We start from the raw sequence: 16,565 nt of genomic DNA, 5'->3' as shown, positions 1-16,565 counted from the left end.
TTTGCAAGTGCATGTTCATAATTTTTGTTGTTTTCATTACACCATATTCTTCTCTGCAAATTCCAAAATGGCTGATGTGGAGCAAAGGATCTGCATTAAGTTTTGATTCAAGCTCAAGAAAACTGTTGCTGAAACCCACTGAATGCTAAAAGAGGCATTTGGTGAGTTTGCTCTAAGCCAAGCAAGAACATATTAATGATTTATGCATTTCAATGATGGCTGGGAGTCTATGGAGGATGACAAACATTCTGGTTGACCATCAACGTGCATAGCTCCAGAAACGATCACAAAATTGCACAAGGTAATCCTTCAGGGCCAAAGGCAGACGAGCCTTGAAATTTGTAATAGGGTTGGACTATCATATGGGGCATCTCAACGCATTCTAGCAGATGAACTGAACATGAGAATAATTGCAGCAAAGTCTGTACCTCACCTTTTGAACATTGATCAACATTGGGCTGAAGTGTGAATTGATCTACATGCAACAGTTCAGGATGACCCAAACTTCATGTACAGAATCATAATTTCTGATAAATCATGGGTGTACAGTTATGGCCCTGAAACAAAGCCGGAATCCTCACAGTCGAAGACTCCTTCCTTTCCATGGCCGAAAGAAACAGGCCAAATTCAGAGCAACATCAAGCCAATGCTGATTATATTTTTTGAAATGCATGGAATCTTAAGGAACTTGTTCCACCTGGTCAGTGTCACAGTGATCTTTTACAGCAATTTTTTTTTAGAAGACTAGGGAAAAACATTAGTCGCAAACAGCCTCAGATGTGGAAGAGAAGAAACTGGTCGTTTCACCATGACAGCACACCTGTGTACACCTCACTCGTTGTGAGGGGCTTCCCGACAAAATACAACACGACCACTGTACATCCATCCTATTTGCACGGCTTAGACTATTGCAATGTCTACCTCTTTCCTAAAATGAAACTCCAGTGAAGAGATTCAAGTGGAATTGCAACAAATTTTGAACATGCTGTAGTCAGTATACTTACAGCAGTGCTTCCAACAATGGGAAAATCACTTAAATCGTTGCTTAGAAACCTGAGGTGACTACTTCAAAGCTGGGTGGCAATTGGGATTGAGAGTAAGTTTTCCAATTTTTAACCTATCCAATATGAGTAAAATTCTTGCAGGCAGTATTAGCTGCCTGATGTGCGATGATTCAATGATGCATCACAATACTCTCTTCCACCCTCAATATTAATAACCACAGAAAATATGATCATGCCAGTTTACAGAATATGGGGCTCACTCAGCTACAACTACAAAATAAATATAATCAAGATGACAACACTAGCATCCTCATTTACTCACTTGCGCCCAATGACACCTGCATAGGTGTCATCATATGGAAGGGATTAAGTATAAATTCTTGGAAATTCTGGGTAGCACCTTGTATATAACAACCTACCACCTAGACCACACAGAACATCCACACAAAAGGGGGAATGGTTGTTAGGCAACACAACTGAAGGTTAGGCTGGTGAGGCTGGGATTGGGTTAGAGTGAATTTTCTTTTTTTCAATAGCTTTTTTTTTGCTGATTAAAATGAACATGATGTTCAATTTTATTACAAATTTAGCACTTGTTTTTCCCCCACCTTAAACCCCCAAGTTAAGATCATGCTACCCTACAGAGTTGGGTGGAGGAAAATACAAAACAAGCAATTCCTGGTATAACCAATTAATTCATTCAAACCAACAAGATTTTTTTCACTGAAAAAACATATATGGCTAAAACATTTTTTTTTTTTACCTAGAAGCCTATCTTAATCCATATACAAGGCTTCTTCCCTCTTACTAGGAAGGTAGCCAGCCACATTACACACTCACCCCAACCCATTTGTTTCCCTTTAATCTTAACTCCTTTTAGATGAAGGGCTATTAATGCCTTCTGCCCACTGTCCAGGTTAGAAACAATACAGCAAGACAAAGTACATCCACAGCAAGGCCAGACAGCTGATGCTGGTTTACCCCCACTGCTTCATACAGTAACCCCTCTCCCTTCCTTGCTCGACAGACATTCCGATTTAGCCACAGCCCCCTTCGCCCCATCCATTCATCCATCTCGTTCTCAGTCTTGCCCTCAAGTTCACTCCATCCACCTCTGCCTTCCACACATTTTTTTTTTTTTTTATTATTATCATCATCATCATCATTATTAATAAAGCTTAACCCCTTCCATACGGTGCCGCACACGTAGGCGTCATGGGGAGCGAGTGTATTCGCGAGGCTGCCATATCGGCGTCTTGATTATATTTATTGTAGTCGCCCCTCCATAATGACATTCTTTCTAATTCTTTTGTAATCGCATTTTCTATGGTTATCAAAATTCACAGGTGAAGAGAGAACGATCGATATAAGCGGTGACTATATTTTATGATGCGAGTATTATTACGACACGTCGTACGGCTGGCATTGGTTGCTGCCACCGAGATCTAAGTCCATGACGCCTACGTGTGCGGCACCGTATGGAAGGGGTTAAGGAATGGGCACTGGGATCTAGCACAGAAAATCCTTAAAGGAAAGAAATGGACCCACCCCCATCCCCACTATCTAAGCCCCTCCCATACACAGGCATCACCAGCAAACCTTTTAAATGCTGGAAAATACATCACTAGTCATCACCACTTCATCACTGAGAAGAATGAGGAACAGAAGATTACAAACTGTGACAAGATCTTGACAGGGTATACTATAGTCAGCGCAACGAGAAGTGACCGCTAAGGCGGGGTTAGGAGATTTCCCGGTGTTGCCACATCTCCACAGATAACACGGCCCGCACGGCTCACACAGAATGCAGTGTGAGGGGGGCGGAGCCAGAGAATAAATGTAGGGCAACGTCGCTCTCCCTTGCTCATATGCCATGTCTGACTCGAGGAAACGAAACCTTTGTATAGAAAACATTGCTTTGATTTTTACATCAGTGGTGGTGTGTGACAAAAAATTGGAATATAATTATATGTGGCAACATTATAAAAATATAAAATAAAATTATAGAATACAATAAAATTATAAAATAATTATATGTGGCAACACAGGGGGACTCCCAGTGCTCCGCCCTAACGGCCATTTCTCAATGCAACAAGTTTAGTGGAGACAGGACAGGGAAATTAATTTCAATGTGAAGAAATGCAAGATATTGAAAACTGGTGTAAGAACAGCCCTTCACTATTCTATAGAATTTAATCACCAAAGCAAAGGACAAGAGACTTTGGAGTATTGACAATGGAAAAATTTTCTCCAGATACACATTAAAAGTATAACTGGGGAAAATATCTACTGAAGACCATAAGAGTATATTACCACCATGTGTGAAAAACAAGGCCATAAACAAGACAGAACATTCAGAAAGCAGCAACTAAAATGATTCCATATCTTGCTGATAAATCACGTGATGAAAGATAAAAAAAAATCTGGGGTTGCCAATGCTAGAGATGAGATCAATAAAACAATAAATCAATCCATTGCCCCCAGTCTCTTTTGCAGGAGAGTCATGACTCCTAGGTAACCAGCTATGGCCTCCAGGTGGGCCCATAAATCACTCAAGGAAAAAACTGTTGTTGTCAAGGGATTGTATATGTGGGGCACTGTAGGATGAGGTGGTCAGTGCCTTCTATGTGGTGGTTGCATCTAGGGAAGTTTTGATTTTGTATTGATACTGGTTCAATGCTGGTGTCCTGAATGCAACCATGCCAGTGTGATTCTTAGTTCTCCTGAGAAGGACTTTTCTGTGGGACTGATGTCCGAGGGTTGATGGAGTACCGACTTTGGTGATCTTACTTGAAGAGCTTGTTTGGTGATCTGGGTGTGAATATGTTTTTGCTTAAATGTATTGCACAGAACTGGTGATGGGTTGTTGATGTTAAGATCTGTATGCTGATGTTGGGGTTTATGTGATACAATGAGATTGATGCATATTACTCAGTGTTTTTATGCTGGACTGTGTTCCTATCATATATGACCAATCTATGGGGAGGATTTAAAGAGAGGTGATCTAATAATGGTGTTTTGAGCCACAAAGTGTGGGCGTACTTGATAATGAGGTTATACCGAAGTGAAAACAAAGGAAAGCCAGAGGCCATGAAATTAAATTAAAAAACTAAATTCTTGAAAGGTGTTAAAAAAAAAACACTTTTCCTTTAGAATTCCGATTCATGAAACATTCTAGGTAGAAAAATAATAAAGTCAAACCATATGGAACAATTTAAAGTCAGATTTGACAAAATGATCCACGCTTATTAAGAAATATAAAGATCAGACAAGAGGTGCAACCCTTTTGACTGTATCATCTCCTCATCCACCTACAACCATTCTCCAGCCACTTCTGCTTTTTTAATTCTCTCTTCCTTACACAACATACATTCATCCTGAATCCAGTGCCCCTCTTATTCTATCCACCCTCATTCTTGATGTTCTTCACAAGTTCCTTCCATCCAAAGTTGCCCTGGCTATGTAATATGCCTAATGAAGTTTAGGTTAGATTAGGTTTGGTTATGTATGTTAGGTACAGTAAGGTAAGGTAACATTAAGTTTAGTTAGGTCTGTAAGGTAAGCTAGGTTAACTTTATGTTTCATTAGGTTAGGTCAGTGAAGAGGCACCTAACTCCAAATTAAAATCCCACGGTCATGTAAAATACATGACCATACATATATTGGAGTAACGCGGCAAAATATTTTCTTTGAGGCATATTGAATTGTATGCAACAGCAAATTGAGCTCTGATGAGTTTCCGATGAAGAGTTTCAAGTCTTCTAAAGATCTCTCTAGCATGGAGAGGTAAAGAAAAAACCAAGTTGCCGATAGAAGCCATCTAATGGGTAGAACAGGATACAAGACGTTTCGCTAATCACAGTTAGCATTTTCAATTGTGACAATAGCAAAGAAATGGATGATTATAAATACAGAAGGTAAACACTAGGAAAGAACACCATACATATATATATTATATATATATATATATATATATATATATATACACAGACGCTCCTCTACTTACGTTTATTCGCTTTACGTTTTTTCGATTTTACGTTTGAACTGATTGAAAAAAAAATTGTGAATTTTTGAGTTTAGCGCTCTCTCCGTAGTACGAGACTTTCAAACGATACTTACGCATGACGCTGCGTCCATTGTTTACATGGCACAAACGACAGACTGAACGTGCCTTGCCTCCTCCTCCTCCCCCTTCTCCTCCACCATCTCACTTTATGTTGCTTGAATTTAATATATTTGAAATTGTTATTTTACAATGTTATGTTTATAATTGATGATTTAGGGGTGTTTTATATGATACGGTAATAGAATTTATGGATGTATAGTACAGTATGAACGGTCATACATTACTGGAACGTACAGTAACAACTTACGTTCATTTTCACATTATGTTCGGCCGTTCGGAATGTAACTAAAATGTAAGCTGAGGAGCTTCTGTATATGGGAGTGGGGGTGAAGATAGAATGTAGATTGAGAGAAGCGAGTAAATGCCTTGGTGGGTTAAAAAGTGTAATGAGAAATAGACATCTGGGAATGGATGCTAAGGAGGTTATATGAAGGAGTGATTGTGCCAACAGCAATGTACGGGGCAGAAACATGGAATATAAGAGAGGAAAAGAGAAGTAGTTTGAATGTGTTTGAGATGAAATGTCTGAGAAGTGTGATAGGGGTTACTAGGCTAGATAGAGTGATAAATGAGGAGGCAAGGAGGAGAACAGGGGTTGAAAGGGAGCTGGGAGATAGGGTTGATGAAAGAGTATTAGGATGGTTTGGACACATGGAAAGAATGAGTGAAGAAAGATTAGTAAAAGAGGTGTGGAAGGCAGAGGTGGAAGGAGTGAATATGAGGGGGCATCCTAGGATGAGATGGTTGAATGGTGTGAAAGGGGCTTTACAAAAGAGAGGAATGTCTGTTGAGGAGGGATGGGAGAGGACAGAAGATAGGGGTGAATGGAGAAGGGTTGTATGGATGATACTGTGATGCATGAGGGGGAGTGGGTGGGGGATGGGGGATGGGGGATGGGGGATGAGGAAGTATGTGTGAGAAAAAATTTGACACAGCCCGAAGGGATTTCTCCCCATCTTCTCCTTTTATGCATAAGGGGACAGAGAGGGGGGTTCACCGAATTTATGAAGCGGCCTTGCTGTGGATGTGCTGCGTCTTGTGGCACTGCTTCTGACCCAGGGCAGTGGACAGGATGCATGGATGACCTGTCATCCAGGAGGTGCCAAGATAAGAGGGAGGGAGGAGGGTGGAGGGGGAGTGGTTTCTATGCCTTTTTCTTTTTGGCTACCCCCCGTGTAAGGGGGAAAAAGCCTTTGGTGTATGTATTTACCTAGTTGTATTTTACTGGAAGGGGAGCTATGCTCGTGGGGTCCCGTCTTCATATCTCATTTTATCTAAACTATTTTTAAATTCATGTATTGTTTTTGCACACACCACTTTCTCATCTAACCTGTTCCAACTGTCTATTACTCTGTGAGGAAAGCTGTTCTTTTTCAAATCTCTTCTATAGCTGTCTTTTTTTATTTTCTTTCCGTGTCCTCTTGTATTTCTGTCATCCCATTTTATCAGATTCTCTCTATCAGTAATTTCTATGCCTTTCATGATTCTGTAAATAGCTATCAAATCTCCTCTCTCTCTTCTTTGCTCTAGTGTCTGTAGTTCAAGTTTTTCTAGTCTCTCTTCATATGATAGTTTTGAGAGTGTTGGTGCCAATTTTGTAATTGCTCTTTGTATTCTTTCAAGTTTTTTTTTTATACATTTTTTTGTACTTGGTGACCATATCGTTGCTGCATATTCCAATCTTGGTCTTATCAGGGTGATTAGGATTTTCTTCACCATTTCTTCATCCAGGTATGTAAATGCAACTTTGATTGTTCTTATTAAATTATAAGTTTCTCCAAAAATCTTATTTATATGTTTCTCAGGTGACATATTATTCATAACAATGACTCCCAGGTCCTTCTCATTTTCTACTTTTTTTTATTCCTTCTTCTCCCAATTTATATGCTCCTGTTATTCTGTTTTTGCTTTTTCCAAATTCCATTATACTACACTTTTTTGTATTGAACTCCATCTCCCACTTCCTACTCCATTCCTGTACTTTATTTAGATCTCTCTGTAGTGATTCACAATCTTCTTCAGTTTTCACTCTTTTCAGTAGTTTTGCATCATCTGCAAAGAAGCTCATATAGCTTTCAATTCCTTCATCCATATCATTAATATATATAGCAAACATTATTGGGGCCAGAACTGTTCCCTGCGGAACACCGCTTATTACTTCATCCCATTTTGAGTGCTGGTCTCTTATCACTATTCTCATTTTTCTTTCTTGCAAAAAGTCTTTCATCCAATTTAGTAGTTTGCCCTGTATTCCTCCTTGAGTTTCAAAATTCTTAAGCAACTTCTTATGTGGTACTTTGTCAAAAGTTTTCTTTAGGTCTAGAAATGCACAGTCCGCCCATCCATCTCTTTCTTGTAATATATCTATTAGCCTTGAATAGAAACATATTAAATTGTCTGAATCCAAATTGCCTTGGATTTAACATTGTTTTTTTCTAAATATTTTACCCATCTACTTTTGATAATTCTTTCACAAATTTTTGCTATTGTACTTGTTAGAGAGACTGGTCTATAGTTCGTAGGTTCTTCTTTATTTCCTCCTTTATATATAGGTACTATATTTGCTTTTTTCCAATCTTCTGGAACTTTTCCTTCTTTCAAGGAACTGTTTAGTATGCTATGTATTTTGTCTGCCAGTTCATTCCTGCATTCTTTCAGTATCCAGTTTGCTATTTCATCTGGTCCATGCGATTTTCTGACATCAAGATTACTCAAGTGTGTTAATATTTCATTCTTTGTTACTTCTATTTCTTCCATAGGGGGGACTTTCTCTTTCCATTCGTTCTCTTCAGGTTGTATGTTCTCCCTTGTAAACACTGATTTAAAATGTTTGTTCATAATTTCCGCCATTTCCATTTCCTCAGTGTATTCAACTCCCTCTTGTCTTAATTTCTCCAAGTCTTGTTCGTTTTTTCAGTTTATTGTTTACAAATCTGTAAAATAGTTTTGGTTGATCTTTACACTTTTCTATGACATCTTTTTCATATTTTCTCTTTTCCTCTCTGCACGTTTCTACATATTCATTTCTATAACAGGTATATATTTTCCATTTTTCAGGTCTTCTGTCTTTTTTCCATCTGGTCCAGGCTTTGTCTCTTTTGTCTTTTAACTCCCTACAACTTTTGTTGTACCAGCATTTTACATATTATTTTTCTTGTTTTTGTCTTGGGACATACTTTTCCACTCCTTTTTCGTAAATTTTTGTCAAAATATTCCATTTCTCTTCTACTGTTGTTTCTTCTTTGTATATTTCTTCCCAGTTTTCCTTTTGAAAGAATTCTCTTATTTTATCAAAGTTTGTTTTTTCATACATCATTCTTCCTTTTCTATATTGTTCATTTCTTTTCTTCATTAAGTTCCAGTTCAATCAATATGTGGTCACTTTTACTTATTGGTGTTTTATATTCAATTTTGTCCTCTATTCTAGGTTCAGATGTAATTATTAGGTCTAGTCTCGATGGCTCTTCTTCATTTCTATACCTAGTGTTCTCCTGTATCCATTGTGTCATTGTATGGTCAGTAACCATCTCAGGTAGAGCGTTTCCCCATGAGCCGTCTCCACCCTTTACTGTCATTTCTTCCCAGCAGATTTCTTTGCAATTAAAGTTGCCCATCATAATTATTCTTCCTTCCTCTTCCATTATCTTGTTTAATGCTATCTTTGTGTCCTCTAACATACTTTTATGTTCACTCTCTTCCCATGAGGCTGTTTTTGGGGGCACACAATTTATCACAAACTTTCTGCTCTTCTTATCTCTGTCTTCTACTTCCATCATTATCATCTCTACTGTATTCTTTCCATATGTGACACACTTCACGTTTATATCCTTCTTAGTCAGGAACATAACTCCACCGCCTTCCTCTTTCACTCTGTTTCTAATCCAATAATTATATGCATCATGTCCTACACTGTTGGGTGGTAGTGGACCTTTTAATTTTGTTTCTACAATTCCCATTATGTCTGGTTCTTTTTCCTTCAAATAATCATTCAGCTCATTCAATCCTGTTATTAATCCATCTATATTTGTGTAAGACACTCTTAGTTTTCTGCCACTTCCATTGTGTTCTCTGTTTCACTTTTGTTTTTCTCTTGTATGTCGACTTTCTTTAGTTTCATATTCACTACTCTCCAATAGAATCTCTCTTTTTCTGACTCCGTTCTTTTCTCGTTTTTTTTCCATAGCTTCAAGTCTTTTCTGTTTTTCTTCCTCTCTTTCCTCTTTAGTCATTTCCCTTTTAATCCATACCTTTTTATATTGTTCACTTGTTGCTAGTTTCCCTGTTTTGGATAAGATATTCTCTGTCGTCGTTTGTGACTTGAATTTAATCTTAATTGGTCTGGTCTTATCTGTGCTATACTTTCCAAGTCTAAATTTCTCTTCGATTTGCTTCATAATTTCTGGTTCATCTTCCTGAACTGATTCTAGTAATTGGCTTACTTTTTCATTTTCCTCTTTGATTCTTGTGGTTCTATCTGGGTTGTGTTTTTCTTCCATTCCTAATATAATTATACATTTCTTCTTGTCTGCTAAATCTCTTACTATATTCTCCTTTTGTCTCATCACTTTAATAACCGAGTCTTCAGTATGTTCTTTCAATTGTTGTTTGACTATGTCAGTGAATGAAACTTTATTGTCTTCTTGGGTTGCTTTCCAATTCTTAGCTTCTTTAGTTATGGCCTCTCTGTTTCTTTACTATTCCTCTTCAATTCCTCATTCTCCACCTTTACTTCTCTTAACTGTCTTTTTAGGTCTTCTATTTCATCAGTTAAGTTTTTGTTCGCCTTCTCTAGTTTTTCCAATTTTTCAAACCTCTCGGCGATTTTTGTCATCTTGCCAAACCTAACTTCCCAGTTGTCAGACATTTGTTGAAGTTTTTCCTCCAGTTTTGTCAGTCGGGGGAGGTTGGTATCCGCCGCCCTTTCATTAAATCCTTTGAAATTATCATCCTCACCTTCCATCGTCTGCTCTTATCTATGTTTCTGATCTTTACATTTTTATTAGACATTTCGTCGTCACTCAGTTGGCCAGGGTGCCGTTTTTTGATGTTTACATTTCGTCTGTCTGCCTGGGCCAAGTCTTCTCCTTCCTCATTTCCTTCCATTTCCCTCAGCAATCCCTCCCCTTCTCCTACTTTCCCACTACCCCACGAGCAATTTCCCCCCCCACCCTGCAAATACAATAGGTACTTCCTTTGCTTTGGAATCCTCTATTTTTCACTTTTTCTTCAGAAAGTCTTCTACGCCGTCCGTTCACTGAAGTGTGTGTGTGTGTATGTGTGTGTGTATGTATGTATGTATGTATGTATGTATGTGTATATATACATATATATATATATACTGTATATATATATACACACACACACTCATTTACTAAGGGCTTCTTCCCCCTCATGGGGGGTAGGTAGCCAGTCAAGCAATGCACCCACTCCCACCCAATCCATTCCTATCTACCATTCTTGTTTTCCTTTCATTCTGGCTCCTCTTGGATGAAGGATCATCCTTATCTCCTGCCCACATCAGAAGTAATGCAGCAAGGCAGCCTAACAAAGTCTATAAAATGCTGCTGTTTGTCTAATCTTTAAACACCACCCTTTGGCTGAAAAATTACCTAACAACATATAGAATAAGCCACGATAAAGGAATTATCAGACAAATTCATTCAGCTGAGAACAACCTCCAGTTGAACCGTCATTATTTGACACCTTAAGCTTCATCTCTCTGATTGCAGTATACGCTCCTACAGAGGCATATATACTGAGAGAGAAGATATTCTATGCCAAGCTCAACTCAATAGTAGACCAGTACCCATCACAGAATGAACATTGCTTTGGAACACTTAGTTACTGGCACCAACAGAGCTGGCTATGAAGTATGTATTGGCCCACATGTCTCTAGAATCAGGAACATCTAAATTTCTCTCCCAAACTTTGCAAAGTCCAGAAGGCTGAGATTTGCTGGTTTCTGGTTCCAGATACAAGACCCATATCAATGGACTTTGTAGAGTAATGCCAAAGGAGTAGCAGAGATCAACCGCATAGGTGTTAGAACTTGTTGTAAGATACACAATTGCAGGTTTTATCAGTGCTAAATTCTTTGGAATTGATCAAAGACTTGTGGTCATTACACTCAAACTGTATAAAGTTCAGGAGAATCTTGAGATGTTACCCAACTGAATTTTATCTAAAAATACTCAGGAAGGATGCATGTGCCCAGGAGTACATGGTATACATTTCTAATCAGTTTGGAGTGCTTGGCACTCTTGAGGATCCTGAAGAAATGTGGGAGACCTAACTGCGACTCTCAAAGTTGCCAAGGATTGCATCGAGCATCCGAGATCAAGGAGTGGTGTGGCATCACATTAGATAATGCAGAGCAGAGTTGGGGCATACTGCTAGAATGGCTGGAGACCTGTACCAATATCATCATCAAGGGCGCACATATTTTCACCAGTCCCCAGTCTCTCCAAGCAAGCTCCCATGAAACCACCCTTCCCACTCCAAACAGCTCTTGACAGGATTGATCAAATTGTACCAGCTATGAGTTCTGTGGGTGCCCTCTTCATCTCCTCCTTCAATGGTTGGCTCTTGTAGAGACTACCCTATGAGTAGGATCAACATCAGGAAAACATGTCACATGCCCATATAGCAGGAGTTGACGTTCACAAATTATACTGGTATGGCCTAGACTGAGTCTCACAGTACAGTTTCTAGTCTTATACAGTCATTCCAGCAATACCCCCATGACTCTCCAAAGGCACTTAGTACCAAAGACATCAGTCTCTTTAAGTCAGCGACCATTGTCCATGTCTCAAAGCTGTACTGCAAGACAGGGAGCACAGTGACCTGAAGATTCAAATCTTAGTCCTCCTGCATACATTACGACAATGCCACATACTTTGGTTACGTGGGTCCCAATACCATGGACAATGCCAATCCTTCAAAGGACTTCCAGACGTGAACAGCCACTGTTATGCAAAACACTTCCAAGGTATGTAAAGCTTTCTACGACCTCAAAGTCCTCGCCACATGCACGAACTGAATAAACAGTGTCATTCAGTTTGCCCCCAAATTCCTGGACCATCTTGGTCTAGGAGACCTTAAGTCCAAGCAGTCTTTCTTCCCTGTGCAGTGACTCAAGGGACCTCCAACAACTCCACAAGAGGGACAGCATTGTCAGCAAACACAAGGTCAGTGACCTTGGTGTTCCCAACAGATGCTCCATAACAACACTGATAGACAACTCTGTACATGCATGTGATGAAAAAAGTGTTGGGGGGAGAACACACCCTTGCCTCATTCCTGAATTAACAGGAAAAAAAAAGCATGACATACGTCCTTCATATTTCACAGCACTCTCTGTCCCAGAGTATAAGCCTGATATCATGTCAATAATCCAAGACTCAGAAACAGCAGACTAGAGCTACCATGAGGATGGATAAGAAGAGGCATTTCAGGGGAGTCACTGAGGATTTCAAGAGTATGGAGCATATTCTAAACAGTTAGTGAGAAGCTAGTGTCAGGCATGGAGAGGTGCATACCAAGTGCTTTCAACAGTTGCTCAGGTGGCGGTTGCTGATGAATCTTGACCCTCTCTGACGGAGGTCAAAAAGGCTATGAATAAGTTGATGGGTAGAAAGGCACTTGGCATCTGCAACATCAGTATAGTAAGAGTTGCTGAAAACTGGGGGTGAGGCCATGATCTGCCGCCTGCATGCAGTGCTGTCTGGCACCATTCCCAGTAATGTGCTTGCCCATCTGTTACCAACATAAATCCATTCACATCTACTAAAGTTTCAGAGAACTTGGCAGTCTGGGTTCACACCCAGTAAGTCAATAGCTGAGTGAATCCTAGCACTTCATGTTCTTATGGAATGCTGATGTGAATTCCAACATAGTTTCTTGAAGCTTGTGTTGACCTCAAGAAAGCATTCGATTCTGCACATCATCATAAGATTTATACAAGGATTATCTACTTGATGTCAGGGGCAGAAATTACTGTAAGTATAGAGGGATGTCCAGATTCATTACTGTTAAGTCATGTGTAATGCAGGGATATATACTTGCCCCAACACTTTCAAACTCCTGCATGGACTGGGTACCACAGTGCTGCTGATCAATATCACTGAGGTACATATACTGGCTACACTAAGGTCACTGCACTTGTCTTTGCTGATGATACTCTTCTTGTGGAGTTGTTGAAGATCCTGGTTGCATCCCTTGAATCAGTGCACAGGAAGGCAATAATATATGGTCCCCAGGATGCCTGGAACCAAGTTCCAAGAATTTGGAGGTTTACTGGATGACACAGTTCAGTCTGTTGATGTATGTGGTGATGACATTCAGGCTTTGGAAAGCTTCACATACCTTGGCATCATAATTCATAACAGTGGTGGGTCCTATCAGGATGTCTTTCAAGGAACTGGCATTAACCAGAGTATATGGTTTGTCAATATTCATGTAGGACTAAGATCTAATCTTAAGTTATTTGTGCTCCGTCTTGCTGTATGACTGAGACATGGACATTAAATGCTGACTTGAAGAGGCATCTTGATATCTTTGTTACTAACTACGTTCAGAAAACCATTGGAGTATTGCTGGAAAATTAATCACCAAAGACCACTGTGAGACTCAGCATAATTTGTGAATGTTAACTCCAACTGTGGGCAAGTGACAATCTTCCCTAGTGTTGATCCTGCTCACATGGTAGTCTCCACAAGACACTGCCCTCAATGGAGGATACAAAGGGGATGCCCACAAAACTCATATCAGGGACAACTTGATCAAACCCGTCAAGATTTGTTTTAATCACAAGGGGTGACTGCATGGGAGCTTGCTCTGCAAAACCATGGAAACTGGTGATGGCATGCGAGTGAAGCAATGCACCTCCTGGAGTATGTTCCTGATGATGAACCTTTTAATACAAGTCTTTAATATTTGTAATGAGCTTCCTGGCTATGTTTTCCAACACTTTAATTTTCCATTTTCCCAACTGATATTCCTACTGGGTTCTTCAACATATGCAAGTCTTAATATCACTATCCAATTCTTGGAAGAATTTTCCAATATTGTAGGTTATGTAATCTTTTTCAAACTATCTCTGTCACTATGAAATCAACTTTTAATCACTTAGTCTCATGATTCTGAACAAGAATAAGGTCTTCTCTGTAAACAAGTTATAAAAATTGCCTAAGAGGACAATCAAATATCAACTAAGCACACAAACACAGAGAAGGAATTTGACATGATTGATTTTCTAAAAATGACAATTATGCTTAATAAAAATATGCAAATATCAAAGTGAATATGAGAACATAGATTTCATTTTTGGTTGTCTTGAATATAAGGGTACTGATTTTTTTTTCCCAATAGTTTTACTAGATTATCTGACATTTGCTTATATAAAGAAATCATTTAATCTGTTCATTTCCCCCCCCCAGCTAAAACCTTGATTTCCCAACATACTCCCCAGGTTACTGAGGTGGGGGTAGAGGGGATCTAAAACAAGCAATTTCCAACAGAAACAAATGACAGTAGGAATGGTACTACTGGAATATAGTGGTTCTGTCTGGTAACATAATTCTCTCCCTCACAATCACGGTGTTTTCAGTCAACCCATTGTTCATGGTCTCTCTTGCACTAAGACCTGAAACTTTTCCATAAGCAACAATAGCCTCTTATGTTTAACATGGCATATGAAATTATCTATACTCATTTCATCACCAAAAGCTCAAATTGCCTTTATATGAGTATGTAAGGGATTGTTGATCAATTTTGCAGTTTTGGAGAATAGGGGTCTGGGAACAAATAGTATACAAGTCAACTATACTCCAGAAATGCTAAAAACATTATATGAAAAAATAGGTTTCTCATAGGAAAAAATTCTAATTCCTACACTATTTTCATCTATAGCCTGGCACATTTTCTTGGTATTCTTATGTCTTACTACTACTGTCACATCCTAAATCAAAGTTTTCCTCAGGCTTCCTTTGCTCAGGACAGGGCTGAGGGCCATAGATTATGACAAATGAGCATTAGAATCGCTTGAATACCACCAAAACCTAACCACACCAGTTTTATTTTGAAATACCCTATATACATAATTATACAAAATAATGAACAAAAAGGAATCATGGTCAACTTCAAACTCTTTACTAAATACTTTGGTTGACTTTTATACCTGCACACTTATTTGATAAATGACAAATGGATGATGAGACCATTTCCTAGATACCATCATACGAGGATATACTGTAAACCTTTCTTCTCCTCCCCCAACAAAAATGGTTTTGTTTTAGTATAATGTAAAATGACAAATCCCTCCTATTAAATGTCAGAATCTGGTATTACTTAATCCCATTTGATAGAATTTCCTCTTCCAAACAGTTCTGTTACTTTATAACTTGCCCCTATAACTTTCAGGTGTGGGTAGTGCTGTACCTTTCATTATACATTAGGAATGTGAAATAATGATTACCTAATCTAATCCTAATGACAGCATTAACTTTTATGGTTATTTCTAATTATTCATTAAGTGTTCGAATCAGCAGACGAAACATTTTAGCCTGTGATTCCTTACAAATGCAAATACAACGTCAAATATCCTAAGACACAACAACTTTGATGCCCCAAGTTTAACGTCGCATCCTTCCCCCGCCATGCAAAAGCCACCGAACTCGGCTACATCTTTTATGTAGCGTCATCAAGCACTCACACTTCCTCCCCAATGCCCTATATTGTATTTCCCGTGATTATTTTCTGCGGTGATGTAGCATATACATGACTGACTGTATTTCATACACATTGATCAGAAAAAATATATCATTCCATTCCAAAATAATGGAACTGACGTAGTACTCGATACCGACGCGACCGGATACTTGAAAACGAACAATTAATCATACAGTAGAAATTATTTTGCACATTTCAAAGGCTATACTTACTTCCGAGTTGAATGATTTGACAGCATCCATTTCTGAGTATAAAGTGGTTTCACATCAACACAATAAATAATGTTAACATCACTATTAGTTCTCGTCCGCCATGCTGTTTAGAGTTAACTTAACTATAAGGTACAAAAACAATAATGCCGAACGCACGAAACAAAAGAACATCAGTAGGTAACGGTTAAATCCTTATAACTGGTAAGAGTTTCAAATACTATGCTTTTTTGCAAACATCATTAATATCATACCCTATAACCAAAAAGGAGTATAAAACAATGGTTTACTTCCTTATTGCCATTGGATGGTGACAGGGGTCAATTAACTATCGAAAAAATTATAAATAAATAATGGTGATATCATAAAGACTCATGCATGCTAGATTAATTTCTATAACAATATTCTGCGCACACAGAAATACACAAAACGACGTTCTTCTTTCGACCTGTCAAGACATCACAAAGTAGAAGTTACCTAATGTTATACATATTTTTG

The 16,565-nt window shown here is 38.7% G+C and overlaps 1 protein-coding gene across 4 annotated transcripts in view; it reads right to left on the bottom strand.

Moving 5' to 3' along the window:
- Positions 1–16,213, bottom strand: part of Isha (Insulator su(Hw) mRNA adaptor) — a 118,230-nt gene extending 102,017 nt beyond the window's left edge. For all 4 annotated transcript variants that reach the window (XM_076199917.1, XM_076199920.1, XM_076199918.1 and 1 more), the window contains exon 1: positions 16,071–16,213. In XM_076199917.1, the coding sequence (XP_076056032.1) occupies positions 16,071–16,100 (30 nt within the window). In that variant the 5' untranslated portion in view covers positions 16,101–16,213. The remainder of the gene's footprint in view (positions 1–16,070) is intronic.
- Between the last annotated feature and the right edge of the window lie 352 nt (positions 16,214–16,565).

The sequence above is a fragment of the Oratosquilla oratoria genome, chromosome 16 (assembly GCF_046742065.1).
Source record: "Oratosquilla oratoria isolate Oo_2021 chromosome 16, ASM4674206v1, whole genome shotgun sequence".
NCBI lineage: Eukaryota > Metazoa > Arthropoda > Malacostraca > Stomatopoda > Squillidae > Oratosquilla > Oratosquilla oratoria.
This window is presented reverse-complemented; position numbering and strand designations above follow the sequence as displayed.